The 21,397-nt window shown below is 52.4% G+C and overlaps 2 protein-coding genes across 4 annotated transcripts; both read left to right on the forward strand.

The window, feature by feature from the left end:
• Positions 1-1,546: 1,546 nt before the first annotated feature.
• CLIP3 (CAP-Gly domain containing linker protein 3) lies at positions 1,547-14,185 on the forward strand. 2 transcript variants are annotated; one of them, XM_036274671.1, is made up of 14 exons: positions 1,547-1,672; positions 1,952-2,160; positions 6,110-6,249; positions 6,334-6,427; positions 6,640-6,801; positions 7,160-7,278; positions 8,173-8,409; positions 11,012-11,147; positions 11,302-11,430; positions 12,374-12,517; positions 12,585-12,708; positions 12,907-12,971; positions 13,310-13,382; positions 13,703-14,185. In XM_036274671.1, the coding sequence occupies exons 2-14, from the start codon at positions 1,995-1,997 to the stop codon at positions 13,755-13,757; spliced, it is 1,644 nt and encodes a 547-aa protein (XP_036130564.1). In that variant the 5' UTR covers positions 1,547-1,672; positions 1,952-1,994; the 3' UTR covers positions 13,758-14,185. The 2 variants fall into 2 exon arrangements, with proteins under 2 accessions (XP_036130564.1, XP_036130563.1); XM_036274670.1 differs by having other exon boundaries at positions 1,969-2,160.
• A 1,481-nt stretch (positions 14,186-15,666) lies between these two features.
• Positions 15,667-20,931, forward strand: ALKBH6 (alkB homolog 6). 2 transcript variants are annotated; one of them, XM_036274758.1, is made up of 7 exons: positions 15,667-15,726; positions 16,461-16,539; positions 16,841-16,909; positions 18,519-18,579; positions 18,947-19,098; positions 19,302-19,418; positions 20,538-20,931. In XM_036274758.1, the coding sequence occupies exons 2-7, from the start codon at positions 16,471-16,473 to the stop codon at positions 20,799-20,801; spliced, it is 732 nt and encodes a 243-aa protein (XP_036130651.1). In that variant the 5' UTR covers positions 15,667-15,726; positions 16,461-16,470; the 3' UTR covers positions 20,802-20,931. The 2 variants fall into 2 exon arrangements, with proteins under 2 accessions (XP_036130651.1, XP_036130649.1); XM_036274756.1 differs by lacking the exon at positions 20,538-20,931 and having other exon boundaries at positions 19,340-19,402.
• The last annotated feature ends 466 nt before the right edge of the window (positions 20,932-21,397 follow it).

The following is a 21,397-nucleotide window of genomic DNA, read 5'->3' on the forward strand; positions in this document are numbered from 1 at the left end:
AAGTACTATAAAGGCTGAAAATAAATGTAATGGAACAGGGATGGTGATGTTGAAGAGGAATCTCTAAGGAGATATTTGAATAGAGACCTGGATGATGAGAAGGAGCTGGCCTGGAAGGTATGTGGGCTGATGTTCCAGGGAAAAGAACAGTCCCTGCAAATGTCCAACATCTAAGGTATCAGCTGAAGGAGGACAGTGTTGCTATGGTGAGAACTAAAGCAAGGAGGGAAGTGAGTGTGTGGGTGTGGTGGGGTGTGTGTGCACAATTTTATTGCAGATAATGTCTCATTAAAAGGCACCAATAAATACAATCCTTATTTTACTGGAAAGAAGGAACCAGCTATCTCGGAGAGGAGCATTCCAGGCAGTAGGAAGAGCCAGTGCAAAAGAGCCTGGGGTGAGGAGGAGCAAGGAGGAGAGTGCTGTTTGAGAGGAGTGAATGAGGGAGAGAGTGAGGAGAGATGAGATTGGAGAGATGACAGGGCAAAGTTCACACAGGGCCTGTGGGCTGTGGTTGAGAACACGGGCTCGTACCTGGAGTGAGGTCAGCAAGCAGATGCCGTTGGGTAGAGGAAGGCCCTGCTGTGATATGTGCTAGGTCCATCTGTTGCACGTAGGGTGCAAGCTGGGGGGTGGGGGGAGTTCCCGGAGAACAGGGAAAGGCTGCTGCCGTAGTCCAGGTGAGAGGAGACGAAGCATAGACCTAGATGAGGACCTGGGGTAGGGGGTGAGTGATACAATTCTGGAAATATTTTGAAGATGGATCTACTGGCCCTGTCCATTAGAAGGATGAGGGTTAGAAGACAAAGTCACCAAGCCCTATTCAGGCTGGGGCTATTGTGGGGAGTGCCTGCCACAGCCAGGCAATGGATCCAGGGAGGCCTGGGCCCTGGGATGGCTCCAGGAGGCCTTCCTGGCTAAGATACAAGTTCTGAGAGGGTTGCAGGGGTCCATTGGCAGGTCTGTCCTCTAGACACTGCTATTGTCATGTAGCACGGTGATTAAAAGCTCAGGCTGCCGGGTTTCAACTCTTCACTCCACCAACTACTTGCTGTGTGCCCTTGGGCAAGTGGCTTAACCTCTCTGGGCCTGGTAAGTGCTTTGTGAGCATTGTGATGAGAATGGTGACGATGATGATAATAGAAATCTTATCTCTGAGACACCCCTTATATTGGGAGAGCATGGAGAAGGGGTCAGGTCTGAGATATCACAGAGAAAACACCCACCACCGACAACACTTGAGAACCCCTAAGTGGCCTGGTTTGCGGGCTTACAGGAAAGCTCCATCACAAGGATGGGGGTCAAAAGCACTGTGCCGGCTTTCCCATCCCTCTTTACCCTTGTCTCTGCTTCCTCTCTCTCCGTCTCCGTGTCTCACATCCTTCTTCGTGTTCATCTCTTCTCTCCCCATCCTCTCTGTCTGTCCCCTTCCGGTCGCTGCCTCCAGCCTTTTCATCAGCGCCAGGAGCCTCCCAGTATCTCCTCCCCCGTGCCAGGTCGTGGAGAACGCAGCGCATGCGCCTTCCGCGCCCCTCCCTCTCTACCCCCATCCACCATCGGCTTCTCTGCCTTGTCTCCTTCTGTCTCCTTCTCCTCACCCATCACTTCCCCCGAAACTAACACCCCGTTACTCCCCAGTCTCAGCTTTGGTCTCCAGCCCCGTCTGCCCGAGGTAAGATGGGGAGAGGGGAGGCCCTCGGAGAAGGGGAGGGGCGAAGCGTCCTGCATCCGGAGATAAACAAACCTGGGGAGGGGGCAGCCTAGACTGAGGGCCCTGATGTGAGGGAAGAATGGGGGGCTGGGCCTGGGGGAAGTGGTAGACACGGGGCCCACTTACTAGGGTCCTCTGATGGGTAACGGGCATCCTTATGATTGCCCCAGATCTGGGGATGTAAGGCCCCGGGAGCTTCTGTGAGCTGGGATACCAGAGCCTGTGGGGTGCCCTCTCTAGCTGACCTTTGCCTCCAGGATTTGCCTGAAGGCCACCGAGGACCATGACTAAGACAGATCCTACTCCGATGGCCCCTCCGCTTCTGGACAAGGAGGAAGAAGAGGATGAGGAAGATGAGCAGGTTCCGGAGGCCCCCAGCCCCACCCAGGAGCGCCGGCAGAAGCCTGTTGTGCACCCTTCTGCACCTGCCCCCCTCCCCAAGGACTACGGTAACCACCCTCCCACCCTGGAATCTGGCTTGGAGCCTTAGATGGCCAGGGAAGGAGTCTTAGCTGCTGAGTCCTTGGATTCCAACCCCCTGCCCCCATTCATTCATTCACTCACTCATTGGAGAATGACATTGGAATAATCCTAATCTTTGGCTCATGATACATCATTCAGTCATTTAGTCATTCAGCAAACATTTGTTGAAAGCCTGCTGTGGACCTGGCTCTGTGCTAGGAGCTGGTAGCACAGCATGGAGCAAGACAGACCCAGTCTTTGCCCTGAGAGAACTCACAGGCCTCTATAATGACCACACAGATCCATCTAATCTAATACAAATGTGTAATTACAAAACACGATGAGAAATTGTGCTTGCCAAGACCGGAATACTGCAAGAGTGTGTTAAGACATGGTTTCTCTGAGGAAGTAATATTTGAGGGAGACCTAAGGATGAGTTGGGGGTTAGTTACTCAGGGAAGAGTGGGGGGAAAGGAGTCCCAGGAGAGGTAACCGCAGGAGGAACTGCAGGAGTAAAGGCTCTGAGGAAGGCGGGTGTGGAGCCGAGAGGGTGTCTTCTTGGAGAAACTGAAAGTGTCTAATCATCAAGCAATATTTCTGTTGCTACTACTCTGTGAAAAGCCTTACGTTGGGCGATAGAGATTTAATGGTGAGCATTCCAGGCATAATCCCTTCTCTCAGGAGAGAAGTAGAGACTGAATAATGAACAGATCGATAAATCAGGTAAGTTTGGATTGGAGTAAATGCTATGAAATAAAAGATAGCAATAAAATAGAGAATGGTTAGAGGGAAGCCAATTGAGACAGAGGTCAGGGTGGGTCTTACTGATGAGATCGAATTTAGGCTGAGAGCCAGGGCATGAGGAGTAACCAGTGGAGAGGGTTTCCAGGCAGAGAGCAGCATGCAAAGTCCTGGGTTCGGAACAGGACTGAGCTTGGAACAGAAAGAAGCTCATGGAGCTGCATTTAGGGAGTAGTCAGGGTTCAGGTGAAAGGTTGGCAATGGCTAGATCTGGAATGGGCTTAAAGGCCACAGTGAAGACTTTGGATATATTTTAAGTGTGACTGGAGGAGAGCATTGGAGGGATTGTTTTAAAGCCAAAGATTGATGGGTCTTATTTATATGTTTAAAAGCTCCCTCTGGCTATAAGGTAGAGAGAGGGTGGGGCTTAGCTAGAGTCAGATATGTTATCAGAAAGGGCTTTTATTTTTTTTTTTTTATTTATTTATTTTTTTTCTTTTCTTTTTTTTTTTTTTGTGGTACGTGCCCCTAGCAGGAACCGAACCTGAGACTCTCTGGTCCACAGGCTGATGCTCAACCACTGAACCAAACTGGTCAGGGCCAGAAAGGGCTTTTAGAAGACTTTGATGCCCTGGCCAGTTTGGCTCAGTGGGTAGAGCGTTTGGCTCAGCGGGTAGAGCGTCGGCCTGCGGTCCAGAGAGACCTGAGTTCAGTTCCCGCTAAGGGCACATACCTTGGTTGCAGTTTGTCTCCGGGCCTTCACGTCGATGTTTCTCTCTCTCTTTCTCCCTCCCACTCTATCTGGACAAAAAATGGAAAAATGTCCTCGGATGAGGATTAAAAAAAAAAAAGAAGAAGAAGACATTGACTGTGAGGGTCAGAAACCAGTGAGACATGTCACTCACTACAGGTGGATCAGAGAGGCAACAAGTTAACCTCAGTCTGAGAGGAAAATAAGAGAGTTATCTGGGTGTCCAGGGCAGGGGATCTACCCCAGGAAACTGTAAAATCTCCTTTGGAAATGCAACTGGATGCAGCAAATGCCTTTGCCTGGTGGGAAGTGAGAGGGTCTGGGCTGCCCCCAGGAATACTGCTTGTAAAAAAAAGCAGGATTGGTCATAGAAGATGAAGGAATCTGGAAATGTGGTCCAGGACAGAGAGAAGGCTAAGGTGGACTCCAAAAGGATCTCATATATCCGTTCATTAAATGTGTACATTAATTCAGCAGATTGAATACCTACTCCGTGCCAGGTTTTGTGCTGGGCCTTGAGGATAAGGGGGAACCAAGGCAGAATGGGAACATAGCACTTACATCCTAATGAGGGAACAAGTGAGACAGTAAGAAAGGAGAAAAAAGGGAAGAAGAGCCAAAAAAGGGGGGAGAAAAGTATAAACAAGTTAAATAGTGATACATGCTGTGGTTAAAGAAATAAAAAAAGAGCCCTGGCCGATTTGGCTCAGCAGTTAGGTTAGAGTGTCGGCCCCGGATCAGAGGGTCCCGGGTTTGGTTCCCACTAGGGGCATGTGGTGCCTCAGTTGCAGTTTGTCCCTGGCCGGTTGGATTGGGGTCATGTGGGTGGCAACCAGTTGATGTGTCTCTCTTACATTGATGTTTCTGTCTCTCTCTTCCTCCCTCTCTCCCTCTTCCTCTGTCTGAGGATAAATGCAAAAATGTCCTCAGGTGAGGATTAAAAAAATATAAAAGGGTAGGAGATGGAGAAGGGCAGAAGTGCAGATTTTGACAGGGTGGTCCGGGAGGCCTTTCTGAAGAGGCGACCTATGAGCAAAGACCTGCAAAGCCTTGAGAAGACTGTTCCAGGCAAGAAAAACAGCAAGTGCAAAGCCCCTGAGACAGGAATCTTCCTGGTGTGCTGGAAGGACAGAAGGAAGCCAGTGTGGATGCAGGGGCATGAGTGAGAGATTGAGGGTAGAGACCGACAGGGCAGTGGGAAGGACTGTGGTCTATATTCTGAATGTGATGGGAGCTAGCGCACGCTTCTGAGCCAAGGAGTGCTGTTTTATGACGGATTTTAAAAGAAGCACGCAGGCTGATTCTTGGAGCTACCTATGCTGCACTTCCCTGGGCTCTGTCTCATCCGGTTGTTCACTGACTCATTCATTCAACATGTACTGAGTTCCTGCCATATGCCAGGTCCTAAGCTGGATGCTGATGTTACTAGAGAGAGCAGGACTCATTGGGGAGAGATGGAAGTCCCTCTGGGCACCACCCTAGCTGGCCACACCTTGGATCCTAATGTATGTGGACTGCACAGCATTTGAAAAATTGGGGAGATTTTTCTTAAAAACCTGGATTTTTGTTTCTTTAATTTTTTTTTTTTTTTTTACTCTGGAGATTTGGCCAAACTGTCCCCATTCTCCATCAGGGCAAAAGTGCACTAGCAGCTCCCTTGGGCACGCAGACTTCAGGGTGCAACACTCCTTATCACACTCGTTTCAAGGGGTTGGTGTTTTGTTTTTGTTTTTTTAATCCACACCTGAAGATGTTTATCTTCAGATAGAGTGGGAGGGAGAGAGAGAAGGGGAGAGAGAGAAACATCCACGTGAGAGGAACACATCGACTGGTTGCCTCCTGCACAACCCTGACCAGGGCCGGGGACAAACTGAGGTATGTGCCCTTGACTAGAAACAAACCCGCGACTCATTGGTCTGCAGGCCGACATTCTATTGCTGAGCCAAACCAGCCAGGGCCAAAGGATTGGTGTTTAATGATCTCTGTTTTTTAAGATGTACTGGGCTTTAGATTTTTTTTTCCTCATTTTTTTATTCCTCACCCGAGGATATCTTTCCATTTATTATTAGATAGAGTGGGAAGGAGGGAGAGAGAGACAGAGAGAAACATCAATGTGATAAAGACACATCGACTGGTTGCCTCCTGCACGACCTGACCAGGGCCAGGGACGAACAGCAACTGAGGTATATGCCCCTGACGGGAATTAAACCCGAGACTCATTGGTCTGTGGGCCGACGCTCTAACCGCTGAGCCAGACTGGCCAGGGCTTGGCATCAGATTTTTATGTGAAACCGCAGGCTGGCCCCATGGAATATGCTGTGTGCTGTGCACCACTAGTTTTGAGACCCTACCTTACAGAGGGTCTTAAAGGCCAAGCCCTAAAACTCCCCTGGAAGAATGGGGTCGACTTGCCTGGGGTGACCTTAGACCTCTCGCCACCTCAGCCTTCACCTTCTTCGACCCCAATGACCCGGCGTGCCAGGAGATTCTGTTTGACCCGCAGACCACCATCCCTGAGCTGTTTGCCATTGTGCGCCAGTGGGTGCCCCAAGTACAGCACAAGATTGATGTCATTGGCAATGAGGTAAGAACACTGAGGCAGCCAGGGAGGGTGGGGATGGGGTCCTTTGCTTGTTGGGTAACCTCCCTGGCCCTCCGGTACTCCCAGATTCTGCGTCGAGGCTGCCACGTGAACGATCGTGATGGGCTGACCGACATGACACTGCTGCATTACGCCTGCAAGGCTGGGGCCCATGGAGTCGGTGAGGGTCCAGACCCCCAAACCATGTGCCCCAAAACCTAGGCCCCCAGACTCAACACCTTCAAAACCACCCGGAACTCTGGTCCTCAGATCCCCATCCTGAACCCGCAGCCTAAGATCCCAAAGTGTCATCCCTGAGGCCCAGGGCCTTCCCCATGCCCTTGTCCCATGCTCTGGAGGAGGTCACTCTAACTAACCCTGGCTGTCATGCAGGGGACCCTGCTGCGGCAGTACGCCTCTCACAGCAGCTGCTGGCACTGGGCGCAGACGTAACCCTGCGCAGCCGCTGGACCAACATGAACGCGCTGCACTACGCGGCTTACTTCGACGTGCCCGACCTCGTGCGTGTGCTGCTGAAGGGTGCACGGCCACGAGGTGAGGGAGAAAGTCCCGGCTGGGATGGGGGAGGGGGCAGGACCCACTGAGGGGTAGGCCTGGAAGCAGAGGGAAGGTGCCTGGGGTTTTGGGGGTGAGGATGTGGAGTGAAGGAGGAGGGATGCCAAGTGATAGGGCCAAACGGAGGAGATAGTGGAAGGCTGGAGAGGAGGCATTGGAGATGGGGCTCATTAGCCTAGGGCAGGGCTGGACCTCATAGGGAGGGGGTGGGGTTCTTTGGGAGGCACTGGGACCTGTGTTTTAAGAGATGGTTAAGAGTCGGGGGCTAGAAGGTACGGGGATGCCTAGAGTGTTGAGGAGCTCACCCACCTTGTCTCTCCTCTCGCCCACCTCGCAGTGGTGAACTCCACATGCAGTGACTTCAACCACGGCTCAGCCCTGCACATCGCTGCCTCCAACCTGTGCCTGGGCGCAGCCAAATGTTTGCTGGAGCACGGTGCCAACCCGGCGCTGCGGGTACTGCCACCCTGGCCCAGCACTGTTATTTTCTCCTTCCTCCCCTCATTCCTTTCCAGGCCAGCAGGCCTCTGCAGAAGACGAGGGGGGCCCTGAGCACCTGCGTCTCTGGAAGCTCTCAAAACATCGTCTGTACATTCAACAAATGATATAATAGCTGACATTTACTTAGTGTTCATGATATGCCAGGTGAACTGTATTATGAGCACTATCTCACAACGGGAAAACCGAGGCAGAGAGAGTGAATGATTTGTCCAGGGTCACCCAGCAAGGAATATCTTCTTTTAGTCCTGGCTGACACTGTGACCTTGTGTAGATAGCATTTAGAGATCACGAACAAAGTTGAATGAGACTCTTGGGGAATGAGAAGGTTGGACCCAGCATAAGCCCTCAATATGATCTTTGACCCTAACCCATCCATTTCTAGGTCCTCTCCCTAACACCAGTTACTCTGCTGCATCTCAGGCACAGATTATCTTGGGGTGATGCCTGAGGCCCTGCCTCACCTCCTTCCCCATTGGCTCAGTTGGACCACTGACTATTACAGAAGCCCATCTACAATGTTCATTCCTCACATGGCCCCATTCCTGGCCTGGGGCCTCTGGGGGCATGGCCTCTCTGAAGGCATGACCTACAGAACTTAAATGTAACCTTCATTCCCTGTCAGCTCTACCACTGGTCCCACCTCCAATTATTTGACATCCCCAGCCTGAGATCTCAGGGGTAGATTTCCCTGGGACATGGTCTAAAAATGCCCCTTAGTCCCATGTTGGTCCAAAGTGTGACCTAGTCCCACCTCGGTTTCACCTAGACCCGGGGTCTTGGGGCATGGGTTCAGTGGGGGTGCGGCCTGTGCTACTGAGTCCTCGCCCCTGTCTTCCCATTGGCCTTCAGAACCGAAAGGGACAGGTGCCAGCGGAGGTGGTCCCAGACCCCATGGACATGTCCCTGGACAAGGCAGAGGCAGCGCTGGTGGCCAAGGAACTACGAACACTGCTGGAGGAGGCTGTGCCACTCTCCTGTGCCCTCCCCAAGGTCACGCTACCCAACTACGACAACGTCCCAGGCAATCTCATGCTCACCACATTGGGCCTGCGCCTGGGAGACCGTGTGCTGCTGGATGGCCAGAAGGTCAGGGACTGGACGGGGTAGGGGAGGGCAGGATTCAGCTCTCATCACGCAGAACTGGGTCCTTGGGCAGCATGCAGACTTTCCCCTTTGTCTGCCTACCCTCCCATGGATTCACAGTATTGATTTCACCTAACAGTTCTGTAAGTGGCTCTTTTTTGCCCCAATCTGGGCTGAGGTCTCAGGCCAGCGGGAAACAGAACCATCAACTGACAGTGACAGTCCAGGGCAGTGTGGTTGTCATGGGAAGCACCATCAGAGTGGTCAGTGCAGCTCTGCTCCATCTGGGTCCCCTGGGCTTTGTGGTCCCCAGTCAGGGCCCATCTCTGCTCCCAGAGTAGTTAGTACTTTGGGGGGAAAGTACAGATCAGAAATAATCAGGTGTGTGATAGGAGGTGTACCTACCTGAAGATAGGGTCTCAGGTAGAGGGAGCAGGTAAAAGGGTCCAGAGAGCCGAGAGAATCTTCATTCATCCAGGCATTCCAACTTTAATTCATTTACTGGTGTCCCTCAGGCTCCATGCTGGACCAAGCCCACTCTTGGGGATAAAAGGCTGTGTCAGCCCCAGCCCTGCTCTCATGGAGCTTCATTTCTAATGAAGGAGAGACAGTCAGTTCAGTAAACCCACAGTTAAGATAATTTCAGGGAGCAACAAGGGCTTTGGAAACCATTAAATGCTTGGATTTAGTCAATTGTCCTTAGCTGAGGGCAGAGATGGTTTTAGCTGGGTGTTCCAAGAGTAGTTCTCGAAGAAGGTGATGTCTGAGCTGAGATGAGAAAGAACTCACCCTGCAAAGACATGAAGACAGAGCAAACAGCGGGTACAGGGGCCCTGCTACACAGGAGGGCAGGTGAGGTAGAAAGGTCAGCAGGGGCTGATCACACCAGACCTGCATGCCACTGGACGGAATCTGAGTTTTATTTCTTGGATAGTGAGAAACCATGAAAGTTATATTTTGTTCCCTAATCTTTTTTTTTTTTGTTTAATTCTCAACTGAGGATATTTTTCTGTTTATCATCAGATAGAGTGGGAGGGAGAGAGAGCTAGAGAGAAACATTGATGTGAGAGGGACACATCAACTGGTTGCCTCCTGCACGACCCGACCAGGGCCAGGGACTAACCGTAATTGAGGTACATGCCCTTCACCGGAATCGAACCCACCACTCACTGATCTGCAGGCTGATGCTCTAACTGCTGAGCCAAACTGGCCAGGGCTCCCTAATCTTTTTGTATGCATCTGCCCCATCTGGAAAGCTTTCTGTGTGTGACCTGATCAAATTCATGTGACAATTCTGAAAGCAGGATTTCACTCTCCCCATTTTACAACCCAGGAGACTGTAAGAGGCTCAGAGAGGTGAAACCCTTTGTTTGAGGACATGTAATAGCCACCCCTGCCTCTTAATCAGCATAGCACAATTGCTATGAGCCCAGGGTGGTGTGAGGTTTGAATTAGTTAAAATGTGTAAAGCCTTGCCCTGGCCAATTTGGCTCAGCGGTTAGAGCGTCGGCCTGCGGTCCGGAGAGACCCGGGTTCGGTTCCCGCTAAGGGCACGTACCTCGGTTGCAGTTTGTCCCCGGCCCTGGTTGGTCGTGCGGGTGGCAGCCACTCGATGTGTCCCTTCACGTCGATGTTTCTCACTCTCTCTCCCTTCCTCTCTCTCCCTCCCATTCTATCTGTACAAAAAATGGAAAAATATCCTCGGGTGAGGATAAAAAAAAAAAAAAAAATGTGTAAAGCCTTTAGAACAGGGCTCGGTGCATCCTAAATGCTCTTTGTGTGCTGGGCACTGCTCAGATCCCCACACTAACCCTCCAGAGCGGCACTGTCCATTAGCCCATCTTTTTATTTTATTTTATTTTTTTTGGTACGTGCCTCTAGCAGGAACTGAACCCGGGACTCTCTTGTCCGCAGGCCGATGCTCCAACCGCTGAGCCAAACTGGCCAGGGCATTAGCCCATCTTATAGACAAGGAATTGAGGCTCAGAGGGGTGAGAGAGCCTCACACAGTGCTCACTGCAGCTAAGCAACTTGACGTATATTAAAAATGTTTCAACCAGACAGTCAGCCTAGGAGGTGGGTTGTTATCCCAATTTTCCAGATGGAAATGGCTCAGGAGGTCCCAGGACTAACGTAACGGGATAATAGTAGTCAGCACTCACTAGTCCCTTACTCAGCACCTGGCCCTGTTCGGAGAGCTTTCATTTTTCTGTAACAGCGCTGTCGGAGAGACCTCTCTGTGCTGATGAGAATGGTGCTGTCTGCTGTCCAGTGAAGTAGCCACGAGCCACACGTGACAATTGGGGAAATGAAATTTGAATTTAATTTCAGTTAAATTGTCATGTTTTGGCTAGTGGCTATTTCTTGCACTGGACACAGCAGCTCTACAACAATCCCATAAGGTGGGCACAATTTCTGTTCCTATTTAGCAGATGAGGACATTGAGGCACAGTAAGGTTAAGTCATATAGCCAGTAAATGGGGATGTCTGAGCTGGGATTTGAGCCTGGGGCTCCCTCGTCTATCCCACCATGCTGCCTGTGTGCCGGTGATCTGTCATGGCGTCCCAGGCCATCCCCAAGCCATGTCCTCCCTTGTTTCCCCAGACGGGCACACTGCGGTTCTGCGGGACCACGGAGTTTGCCAGCGGCCAGTGGGTGGGTGTGGAGCTGGACGAACCTGAGGGCAAGAATGATGGCAGTGTTGGTGGTGTCCGGTACTTCATCTGCCCTCCCAAGCAGGGTCAGTCCCACGGGGGGGCTAAAAGGGGTGCTGGGTGGGGTCCACTCAGTAGTTCTGATGTTGTCGACTGGGTAATGGGGCTTAGGGGGTTGATGGCGGGCAGAGGCACAGGGCAGAGGCTTGGACAACTCCCAGCCCAGGCTCTGTCCTCCAGGTCTCTTCGCCTCTGTGTCCAAGATCTCCAAGGCAGTGGACGCACCCCCTTCATCTGTCACCTCCACACCTCGCACTCCCCGGATGGACTTCTCCCGCGTCACTGGCAAAGGCCGCAGGGAACACAAAGGTCAGAGGGGAAGCCCTAGGGGTGAGGAGGGTGAGTCTTGGGGATAATCTGTGGTTAGCCCAACTTCTGTCTTTTGTGACTTAGTTTTTCCTCAGGTCCAAAATCCCTAATTTTACTTTTTTTTTTTTTTTTAAATCCTCACCCAAGTATATCTTTCCATTGATTTCTAGAGAGTAGAAGGGAGGGAGAGGGAGAGAGAGATGCAAGAGAAACGTATCGATTGGTTGCCTCCTTCACGGCCCTGACCGGGGCTGGGGATTGAACCTGCAACCCAGGTACGTGAACCTATGATCCTTCGGGCTAAGGGCTGATGCTCTAACCGCTAAGCCAAACCAACCAGGGCCCAAACTCCCTAATTTCAGAGGAAGACCTTTAGTTCCTGACTTCTGTAACTCAGTTTCTCCTTTGACTTATTACTGGCCCCACCCAGTTCTTGGAAGGACTTGTGGCTTCCCTGCCTTCTATGACTTAGTTTCCCTTTAGACTGGAAAGTTTTTCTCCAGATTTAGGGGAGAATCTATGGGGTTCCTGGCTTTAGTGACTTGAGTATCCTCAGATTCAGCTCCCTCCTGTATTTTATTTTTTTAATTAATTTATTTTTTTTGTGTCGAGGGCTGACTTTCACTAGATTGCAGCGAGGGAGCTGCTCTGCTATGTACGAAACCCCGACCTCTCCTGTATTTTAAAAGGACAACTTCTGAGTTCCTGACTTCTGTGACTAATTTCTTACTTTGGCCCAAATATCCTCAGCTTTGAGAAAGGATTTTGGGGTTCTCCCAATTCTCCACACCCAAAGCCCTACAGTTCTGGGGAAGGCTCTGGAGTTCCTCTGATTAGAGCCAGGACAGAATTTCTGCCTTGGGGCTTTCTGGTGGCATGGGGTCCCCAGGGCTGGTGCCTGTGAGCCCCACCTCACCCCAACCCTTGTACCCTTCACCCCCAGGCAAGAAAAAGGCCCAATTATCTCCATCTCTGGGCAGCCTGCAGCAGCGAGAGGGAGCCAAGACTGAGATCGGAGACCAAGTCCTCGTAGCAGGCCAGAAACAAGGGGTTGTGCGCTTCTACGGGAAGACAGACTTTGCCCCAGGTGAGGACGGGGATCTGGGCTGCAGGGTGGGCAGGGCTTCAGGTATCCTGACACTCCTCTGCTTCAGGTTACTGGTATGGCATTGAGCTAGACCAGCCCACGGGCAAGCATGATGGCTCTGTCTTTGGTGTTCGGTACTTCACCTGTCCCCCAAAGCATGGAGTCTTTGCACCGGCATCCCGAATTCAGAGGTGAGCACAAACTCCAACCTTAACCCAAGGCACCAACCAAGAACCCTGATTCCCCCTCAGAGATCTCCTCTTGTACTAGCAAGACGGTGTGGATACCCACTCCCACATCTGAGCTCTTTACCTGTGGGCCTCCACCCCCATCTCCAGGTCAGACCCTGGCTTCTGAGGCTCTGACTCCTCCCACTCCTGTCTCCCCAGGATTGGTGGATCCACTGACCCTCCTGGGGACAATGTTGGAGCCAAAAAAGTACATCAAGTGACAAGTGAGTTGGGGGCTGGAGTGTGGGGGGGAGGGTTTGGGGATAGGAGGGAGGGTCATGCTAGTGACAGACCTCCAGTATTCAACTGGAACACAGGGTCCAGGAAAATAATGAAGCAGGATCCCCAAGAGGATAGTGCTATGGGATATGGGGATGTTAATGACAAGGCACTGGGGACATGGGTAGGTATTGGAGAACACAGAATATTATTGACAAAAAAAGGTTCATGTGGGTATTGGGAATGTGGGGTCCAGGAGTCCAGGTGGGTAGAGTCTCGGTGGGTATTGAGGGCATGGGTGGGTCTATTATCCCCTCACCTGAGCCTGTGCCCTCCCTTTCAGTGACACAGCCCAAACGCACCTTCACGACAGTCCGGACCCCAAAGGACATTGCTTCAGAGAACTCAATCTCCAGGTGCGTAGCCAGGCCATTGGACATAGGGGTCTGGAGCTCTGGTTGGGGCTAGAAATAGAGGTTAGGAAAACTTGTAACTAGTCAGCTTACTGAGAAACAATCTTTAGGGAGTGAGGCCCTACATTGAATTCTGGAGACTTCAACCTTTAAGGGGCAGATATGGGAGACAGAATACCCTCCACAGGAGCCTGAGAAGGCACAGCCAAAGAGGTAGAGGCAGAATCCAGCAAGGCCAAATTCCAAATACTTGGGGAAGAGCTGCGGGAGATAGATCAGATGTGCCTGCCCTTGCATCGGGGTGACATGGTTCTCCTTTCCAGATTGCTCTTCTGCTGCTGGTTTCCCTGGATGCTGAGGGCAGAGATGCAGTCTTAGAGGCCCTGGACACCTGACAGAGATGGCCCCCTCTAGCATCTCCTGACACAAGGAGCCCCAAGTCACCCTGAGATAGATATTCCCAGTAACACATCCAGAATAGAGACCCCCCACTAGCGAGCCCTTGTTAATCACTGAGGCCCCATTATTAACAGATTCCCCCATGTTAAATGCCCAAATACAGACCCCGTGTTACCCAGAGATTCCCTGAGTGTAGCTCCTTCAGGCTAGTCCCTATCAACCCCTCAGAGCAGAGCCCCCAATAACAGATTTTCACGTCACCCCAAATGATGACCTTCTCCACATAATGCTCCACAGCAGAACATCCCTGAGTCACTCATCCCAGAATCCTCCCCCATTAAAAAACACCCCTTCCACCTCTTCCCATCAAGTCCCCTTGAAATAAACACAGGTCACATTTCCAGAGCTACAGTTACAGACCTTTATGTCACTATGCCACATTTCACATCAGTCCCCTCACGATGTGATTCCCCATAGTTACCCCAAAGCCCTTATACTGCAATCAGAGACCCCCCCTCCATTAACAAAGACTCCTGCTCTTACCCCTGAAGAAGAGACACATTAATCAGGCCACTGGCACCCCCAGTTTACAGACACCAAAACAGTCCTGAAAGTACTAATTACAGGACCCCCAGGTATTCCTACCCCCGAACCCTTAAGAAACCCCCAGTGCCTTGTATGAAGCCCACCCAATATGGCCCACAGCCCCTGTGCTGGCCAGTTCCCAGAAAATTTTCTATTTTTAAAGTAATGACTTTCCCCTTTGGGGGAACCCCAAAATTTGGAGCCCCATTCTGAGACTGGGGATCCCAAACTCCAGGATACAAATCCCAAACTCCCCTGTGACCTCAAGTCCTACAGCCCCTAGAAGACTCCAAAGCCCTAATTCCTAAGACCCCCCAAACCATGGAATCCCCAAATCCCCAAGGGAATCCTAAGTTTAAAAATCCAATCCCAAGTCCCCAGGAAACCCGTCATGGAGGTCCTTGTGCCTGGAATGAAGGAGACTGCAGTCAGGACATGCATCCCAGGCTACCACAGCACCTTAAGCCCTATTCATAGGCACCAGGAGACCCAACAGGAATCCTCATCCCTGAAAATGGCAGGACCTCGATGCCAAGTCATGGATTTCAAGACACCCAAATCCCAAGAGCCCAACCCCAAAGGAACCCCAACTCCTAAAGCCTCCATCTCATACATGAAGGACCCTCAAGGCTTTGGGGGGATCCCAAATTCTGGAGCCCCCATTTCAATCCACGTTTTGGTCACGGGTCCAAAACACCAAATCTGAGACACTGGCCCCAAATGACCTCAACAGCACCCAGGCCAGACCCACAGCCTGAGGGAGACCCTGAAGGCCCAGGGAATCCAGGGCGGACCTGGGGGCCTCACTACCAAGGACAGCTCACGACTGCCCCTCCACTGCATGTCCCCCGAACTCAGCATGACCCCTGCCCCCTTCAATAAAGACGTTTCTATGGCTTCTCTGTGTGGAGCTTGTGTTTGGGGAGTTACAGCCCTGCCACTGTACCGCCGCTGGGGGAGGATGAATGAAGTCCTGTGTTCAATCTCGCCTCCTTGCAGTTTGGGCATAGGATGCTCTAGCCTGCGGGAAGTCCTAACAATCTTGTCTTCTTCCTTTGGTCGCCATGGCTGCCCCGCCCATCTGTTCGGTTCTGGAGCTCTGATTGGTCGGTGCCAGACGAAGACAAGTATCCAAAGGGTCCCCAGTGGCTCAGACGCCGGGAGGCGCAGCCTATCACTGAACGAGGGTGAAGGGGCGGGGCAATATCGCGTGAGAGCGCCGATTGGGTGGAAGGCAGACCCTTAAGGCTTGTGAGAGTTGCCATTGGCCTGAGGACTCGTGCGTCAGAAACGTGGAGGCGGAAGTGGCTGGGAAAGGAATAGGGGTGTTGAATTTGGATATTGGAGGGGACGTTGGTGGACGGTCAGTTTTGTGGGTGGCGGAGGGCGGAAACAGAGGTCCGAGGGAGCTGAGAGTGGGGATCCGGGGAAGCTCATATAGGAGTCCGCGGAAGCGCAGAGTGTCGAGTCTTAGAAGACTCAGAGTGTGGGGGCTGAGAGGTTCAGGGAAGAAAGGTTTGAGGGGAGTCAGACTCAGGGCTATGGGTCCAAGGGTGCTTCAGTGAAGAGGCTCGCGGGAATGGAAATCTGAGGGAGTCCAGAGTGGGGGATCCAAGGAGACAGACTGGACGCGTCAGAGGAGACTCAGATTAGGAGTCTAGGGGGTTCAGAACGGGGCATCTGAAAGGGCTTGAGGCAGGAGGAGGGTCCAGGGGGACCCTTAATGTTGTTAGAGAGCGAAGCTCATGGTTGCAAATCTGAAGTTGTTAGGAAGGGGTCTCAAGATGTTTAAAGGGGTTCTGGCCTGCAGCCCTTGAGAAAGGCTCCCAGTGGGGTCAGAGGATGTTCTCTGTGAAAGGATGTTCTGTCTTGCTAGAACAAATCTGTGTAGTTTGATAGGCCCTTGGCGGATGGAGTTTGGGTGTTCTGGGGGCTCACTGGGTGGTTTCTGAGAGGCTGAGGACTCAGGTTTTAGATATTGAGCAAGTTTGATTAGAGGGCTGAGGTGAGGCCCTGACCTATGATAGAGCAGAAAGCAGGGTCATAGCCTGCAGGTAGGAGGCTTGGTGACTTTAGCATGTTCTCCCCTTCCCACAGGACTGGGTGCATGGAGTTGGTGTCAATGGAGGATCAGGACTCCAGGGTCCCAGCCCTGGAACCATTCAGGGTGGAGCAGGTTGTCAGGACTGGGGATGCAGAGGGTGAAGGTGGGGACTAGAGGGTGGGAAATAGAGTGGGGATAGAAGGCTGACTCCTGGTTTTGTGAGCTAGGACTGCTCCCTCCAACTTCATTCTACCCCCTATTTCACCCCCACTTCCTACCGCCAAAATGGGCATTGGCCCCTCAACTTCAGGCCCTGGCCTGTCTGGGGACATCCTGAGCCTCACTACAAAGGGAGGGGGCTGCTAATCTCTGCTAGGGTTCCTGTGTAGGTAGGTCATAGGGCATCACTTTCAGGGAGATCTCTCTATCCTAGGCACCACCTATAATCTACTATGTCCCTGACTTCATCTCCAAGGAAGAGGAGGAGTATTTGCTTCGACAGGTGACCTCAATGCCCTTTCTGATGTTTTTTCCCCCCTTTCCAGATCTTTCCCCAAACCCTAGTTCCTGTGTGAGAGCCCCTGAGGCTATAGTGAAGATCCTGGCAGGAAGAGAGTGCCACACAGCACCCATCCCTCACCTTCCCTATTCCTCTCTCAGGACCCACTGGGCCTGTCAGAAAGAGCTTTTCCCAGGAAGCTTAGGGGAAACCAAACTGTTTTTTGTTTTTTTTTAATCCTCACCCGAGGACATTTTTCCACTTTGGTTCAGATAGAGTGGGAGGGGGAGGGGAGAGAGAGAGAGAGGGAAACATCGATGTAAATGGGACACATCGAGTGGCTGCCTCCTACATGACCCCAACCAGGACCGGGGATGAACCGCAACTGAGATACGTGCCCTTGACTGGAATTGAACCTGTGACTCATTGGTCCACAGGCCGACGCTCTAACCACTGAGCCAAACCAGCTAGGGCCCAAACTGCTTCTTAGAAAGGAAGTGATTATTATGGAGCTCAGACTCCCTGTGCTGAGAAAGGCCAGTCCAGCTTCCATAACAAAGATGTTACTGAGATCAGATTCCTTGTACTGGAATAGCCCAGTACAAGCCCAGAGCCTCAGAAACAAGGAAGCTACAGAGTCATACTCTCTGTGCTGAAATAGCTCAATCCTGCTATCTTAGAGAAAAGGTGGTTATAAATATAGGCTGAGATAGCCCAGTTCAGGCTTTTGATGTTTGGAGAATGAAGAATTTGCAGTGTTCAGATTTCTGTCCTGAGATAGCCCAGGCCTCATAATTTTATAGAGTATACTCTTTCCTCTGCTGAAATAGCTCAGCATAGACCCAGAGTCTTGGGAACAAGGTTTCCGAGCACAGACCACCTGTGCTGAGATAACCCAGTCTATTCTATTTTTAAGGTTTGGGGAAACAATTTATAAAGCTCAGTCCTTGCACTGGGATAACCCTTTGCAGCCCAGCCTTAATTATAGAGTGCAGATATTCCCTGTGCTATTCCAACTAGTTCTGTCTAGTTTGAGTCCCAGGGATAAGTTAGCCATAGAACACAGACTCTTATGCTGAGATAGCCCATTCCTGCCCCATAACCATAAAGGGAACGAGGAGATTATTGAGTAGAGTATGGATGAAGATTGCCCATTCTAGACCTTTGGGATCTTGGCAGGGAGAATTTTCAAAGTACTCTCTTTGCTATGCTGAGAGAGCCCAGTGTAGCACATTCCCTCCCCCAGGTGATGGGAACAAGGAGGTTCAAGAAGGCAGACTGTTTTGAGATAGCCCAGGAAATTACAGGGTGCAGACTATTTACTGGGCTAAAAGAGCCTAATGCAGGCCAGAGCTCTGAGTAGATTCAGACCACAATTGTGTAGCACTGATTCCTTTCCTCAATCCCAGTAGACATAGGTGGGCTTTGGGGCCAGCAGCCTCCACAGGGGAAAGGGCAAACAGCAACATCTTGGGAACACTCTATCCCAGAGAATGATCCCAGACACTGAGACAACCCATTTCCACCCCAGGTAAAGACCTCTAGGTTGGCCTGGGTGGGAGAATCAGAGAGAGTGGTCCTGAAAAATGAGTGACCCCTCCCCACCTCCCAGGTCTTCAATGCCCCAAAACCAAAGTGGACTCAGCTCTCTGGGAGGAGGTTACAGAACTGGGGTAAGTGTTCCTGCCTGGGGGCAGGGGTGATTTGAGGATGTGGGCTGGGGCAGGTGGCTCAGGATGGTTAGTCTTAAGATATTGGGGGGCCCTTGAGAGTTCAAGGGATTGCAAGGGCCAGGAGGATTCAGAGGGGTCAGTAGAGGTTCTATGGGGCTAGGGATTTCCTTATAAGTTGGGGGTCTCAAAGGTTCCAGGGGTTTAGAGGCATCAGGAGACCTTTGAAGGGTTGGGTGGTGATCTCCAAAGAGTCAGGCATCCCTGAGGAGGTCAGAGTGCTGTCAAACCCTGTGATATCATTAGTGAGGGCTTGAGGTGCCAGGGCTCCTTGGTTAGGTGCTCTCAGGACCCCATTGCCCTCCTCCAGGTGGGCTCCCCCATCCCCGGGGGATGGTTCCTGAGCGGCTTCCTCTGTGGCTTCAGCGCTACGTGGACAAAGTATCTGACCTCAGTCTTTTTGGAGGTCTCCCAGCCAACCACGTCCTTGTGAACCAGTATCTGCCTGGGGAGGGCATCATGGTAAACACACACCCTCACCCCATCCCCCAGACCTCTGATCCATCATGGGGCAAAGCATCTTGTTGACCCACCTCCACTCTCATTAAACAGCCACATACCCCAAGCAGGCATTCACCTCTCTATTCCCAGCTTGGGAGGCCCCCTTGAACCCCAGAGGGTGGGGGGGGTTCCTGCCCTGTCCAGCCCTGATGCCCACTCCCCAGCCCCACGAGGATGGACCACTGTACTACCCGACCGTCAGCACCATCAGCCTGGGCTCCCACACCATGCTGGACCTCTACGAGCCACGGCAGCCAAAGGATGATGACCCTACAGAGCAGGTGGGCCCTGGGACACTGCCCCATACACTCTTGGGCACTCTGACATTCCACATCCTCTGAGAGGCCCCAATCCCACCTGCCTGCAAGATATCCTTGACAGCCTCCCAGATAACCTTCCCCTGTCCCCTCATGGAGTGCAGCCATATCTTCCCAGACACCTAAGCCATCTGCTTTCAGGGAGCCCTAGAAATCTTGATATCCACAGACACTGCAATACCCCCACCTGCTGATTGGATGTGGTCAGACTATTCCAATAGCCCAAGGTCCACATACCCCATGCAGGCTTCCCGAATACTTCAGCAGACACTGATATCCTCAGATAATCCAACACCATTCACTCATGGGTGTCCCTGTCATCCTCCCAGAAATCCTAACTCTCTCTGCCTAATGTACAGAGTATCCCGACACAGACCTCCCTGCCACTACAACGTGTGATCTGCCATAGGGCACTCCCAGATTCTCCTTGGCATCTCAACCCCTCACCTGCTTTCAAGGATCTTCTAGATAGCCTGACTGTCCTGAGGGCTGCTCATGATAGCAGCTTCCCTGCCCTCTTTCTCTGAGTGATGCATTTCCGACATCCCTGCGTTCACAGAAACCCCCTGGATGCCCTGTCCCAGCCTGCTCCTTAGGACTTCCCTTTTTAGTGCTACATACTCCTGGATACACCTGATACCCCGCCTACTGTGCCGGTTTTCTAAAAAATCTCGATGTCCGCACATATACCCAGACTAAGCCGGATCATCTCTGCTTCATTCTGCCGCTCCCTCCCCCTTCCCCCCACCTCCTGGCTTCTGTCAAGCCTTCAACCCAGTTCCATCCAGTCCCACCCAGTTCCCTGCGACCACTGATCCCTAGGTCCGGGCCCCAGCCTCTTGGAGATCCCAGCTGCAGCCTAGTTCCTGCCTCTCTCGAGGGACTGCTGACCCCACCCCGTTCCCCATGGCCCTGGCTCAGGGATCCCCTCCACCCCCTGATTTTCACTCCAAAGCTTCGAGCCCTGGGAGCACGCCTGCCCCTCAGTCTTTATCTCTGGGGACACGCTGACCCCAAAGTCTGCTAACTTCTCGCCCACCCTCCTACTCCTGGGGACCCACTGACCGTCAATACGCCCTGCAGCCCCGGCCCCCGCCCCGGCCGACCACCTCGCTGCTGCTGGAACCCCGCAGCCTGCTGGTGCTCCGTGACACCGCCTACACGCGCCTCCTCCACGGCATCGCAGCCGCCTCCGTAGACCCGCTGGACACTGCCTCCCTGCCGCTCAACGCCGCCGCCTGCCCGTCGGCGCTGCCGGGAGCCCGCCTAGTCCGCGGCGTCCGCGTCTCGCTGACCATCCGCCGGGTGCCCCGCGTGCTGCGCGCCGGCCTCCTCCTCAGCAAGTGATGCCTGGCCCCAGGACCCGCTGGGCTTCCCGAGCTATGGACTCAGACAGCTGCGACCCTGCAACCTTGAAACCCTGGGGCAGGGGCGGCTCCCGAGTTATCTTCCCAATAACTTTGTGGAAACCACAGGAAAAGGCCTCGTTTCAAATAAACCAACAAAAATCTTTATTTGGTTTTGGATTGGGGGTGGGGTGACAGATGCTTGTGTTCTTGAGGGGTGCTGCTGAGTCTGGGACACCAGATGGTGTGGGCCTTGGAGGTTGGAATGGGCTCAGATGAGCTGGGCAGAATCCAGGATTCTTGAGGGGCTGGATTGTATCTGGAACCCCACTGGGGGGGGGGTGAGCTGGGAGGTTCGCCTACTGGTCTGCTAGGGAGTTAAGTGGTGCCACTGTCACCTGGGCTGGCATCAAATTACCTGGGTCCAGGTTTCACTTGAAAGGAGGTAAAGCCGAGCCTGCTCCTAGGCCTCCATCTGCTTCAGGCCTGGGTGAGTCCTACTGTGGATGTCTGAGGGGACACCACTGTTTAGGAAAAAGGCCCTCACAGGGGATCCTCACTGACTCTGTCCCCAGGCCTCCAGCTATGGCTCTGCCC

This window comes from Molossus molossus, unplaced genomic scaffold (genome assembly GCF_014108415.1).
Source record: "Molossus molossus isolate mMolMol1 unplaced genomic scaffold, mMolMol1.p scaffold_m16_p_21, whole genome shotgun sequence".
NCBI lineage: Eukaryota > Metazoa > Chordata > Mammalia > Chiroptera > Molossidae > Molossus > Molossus molossus.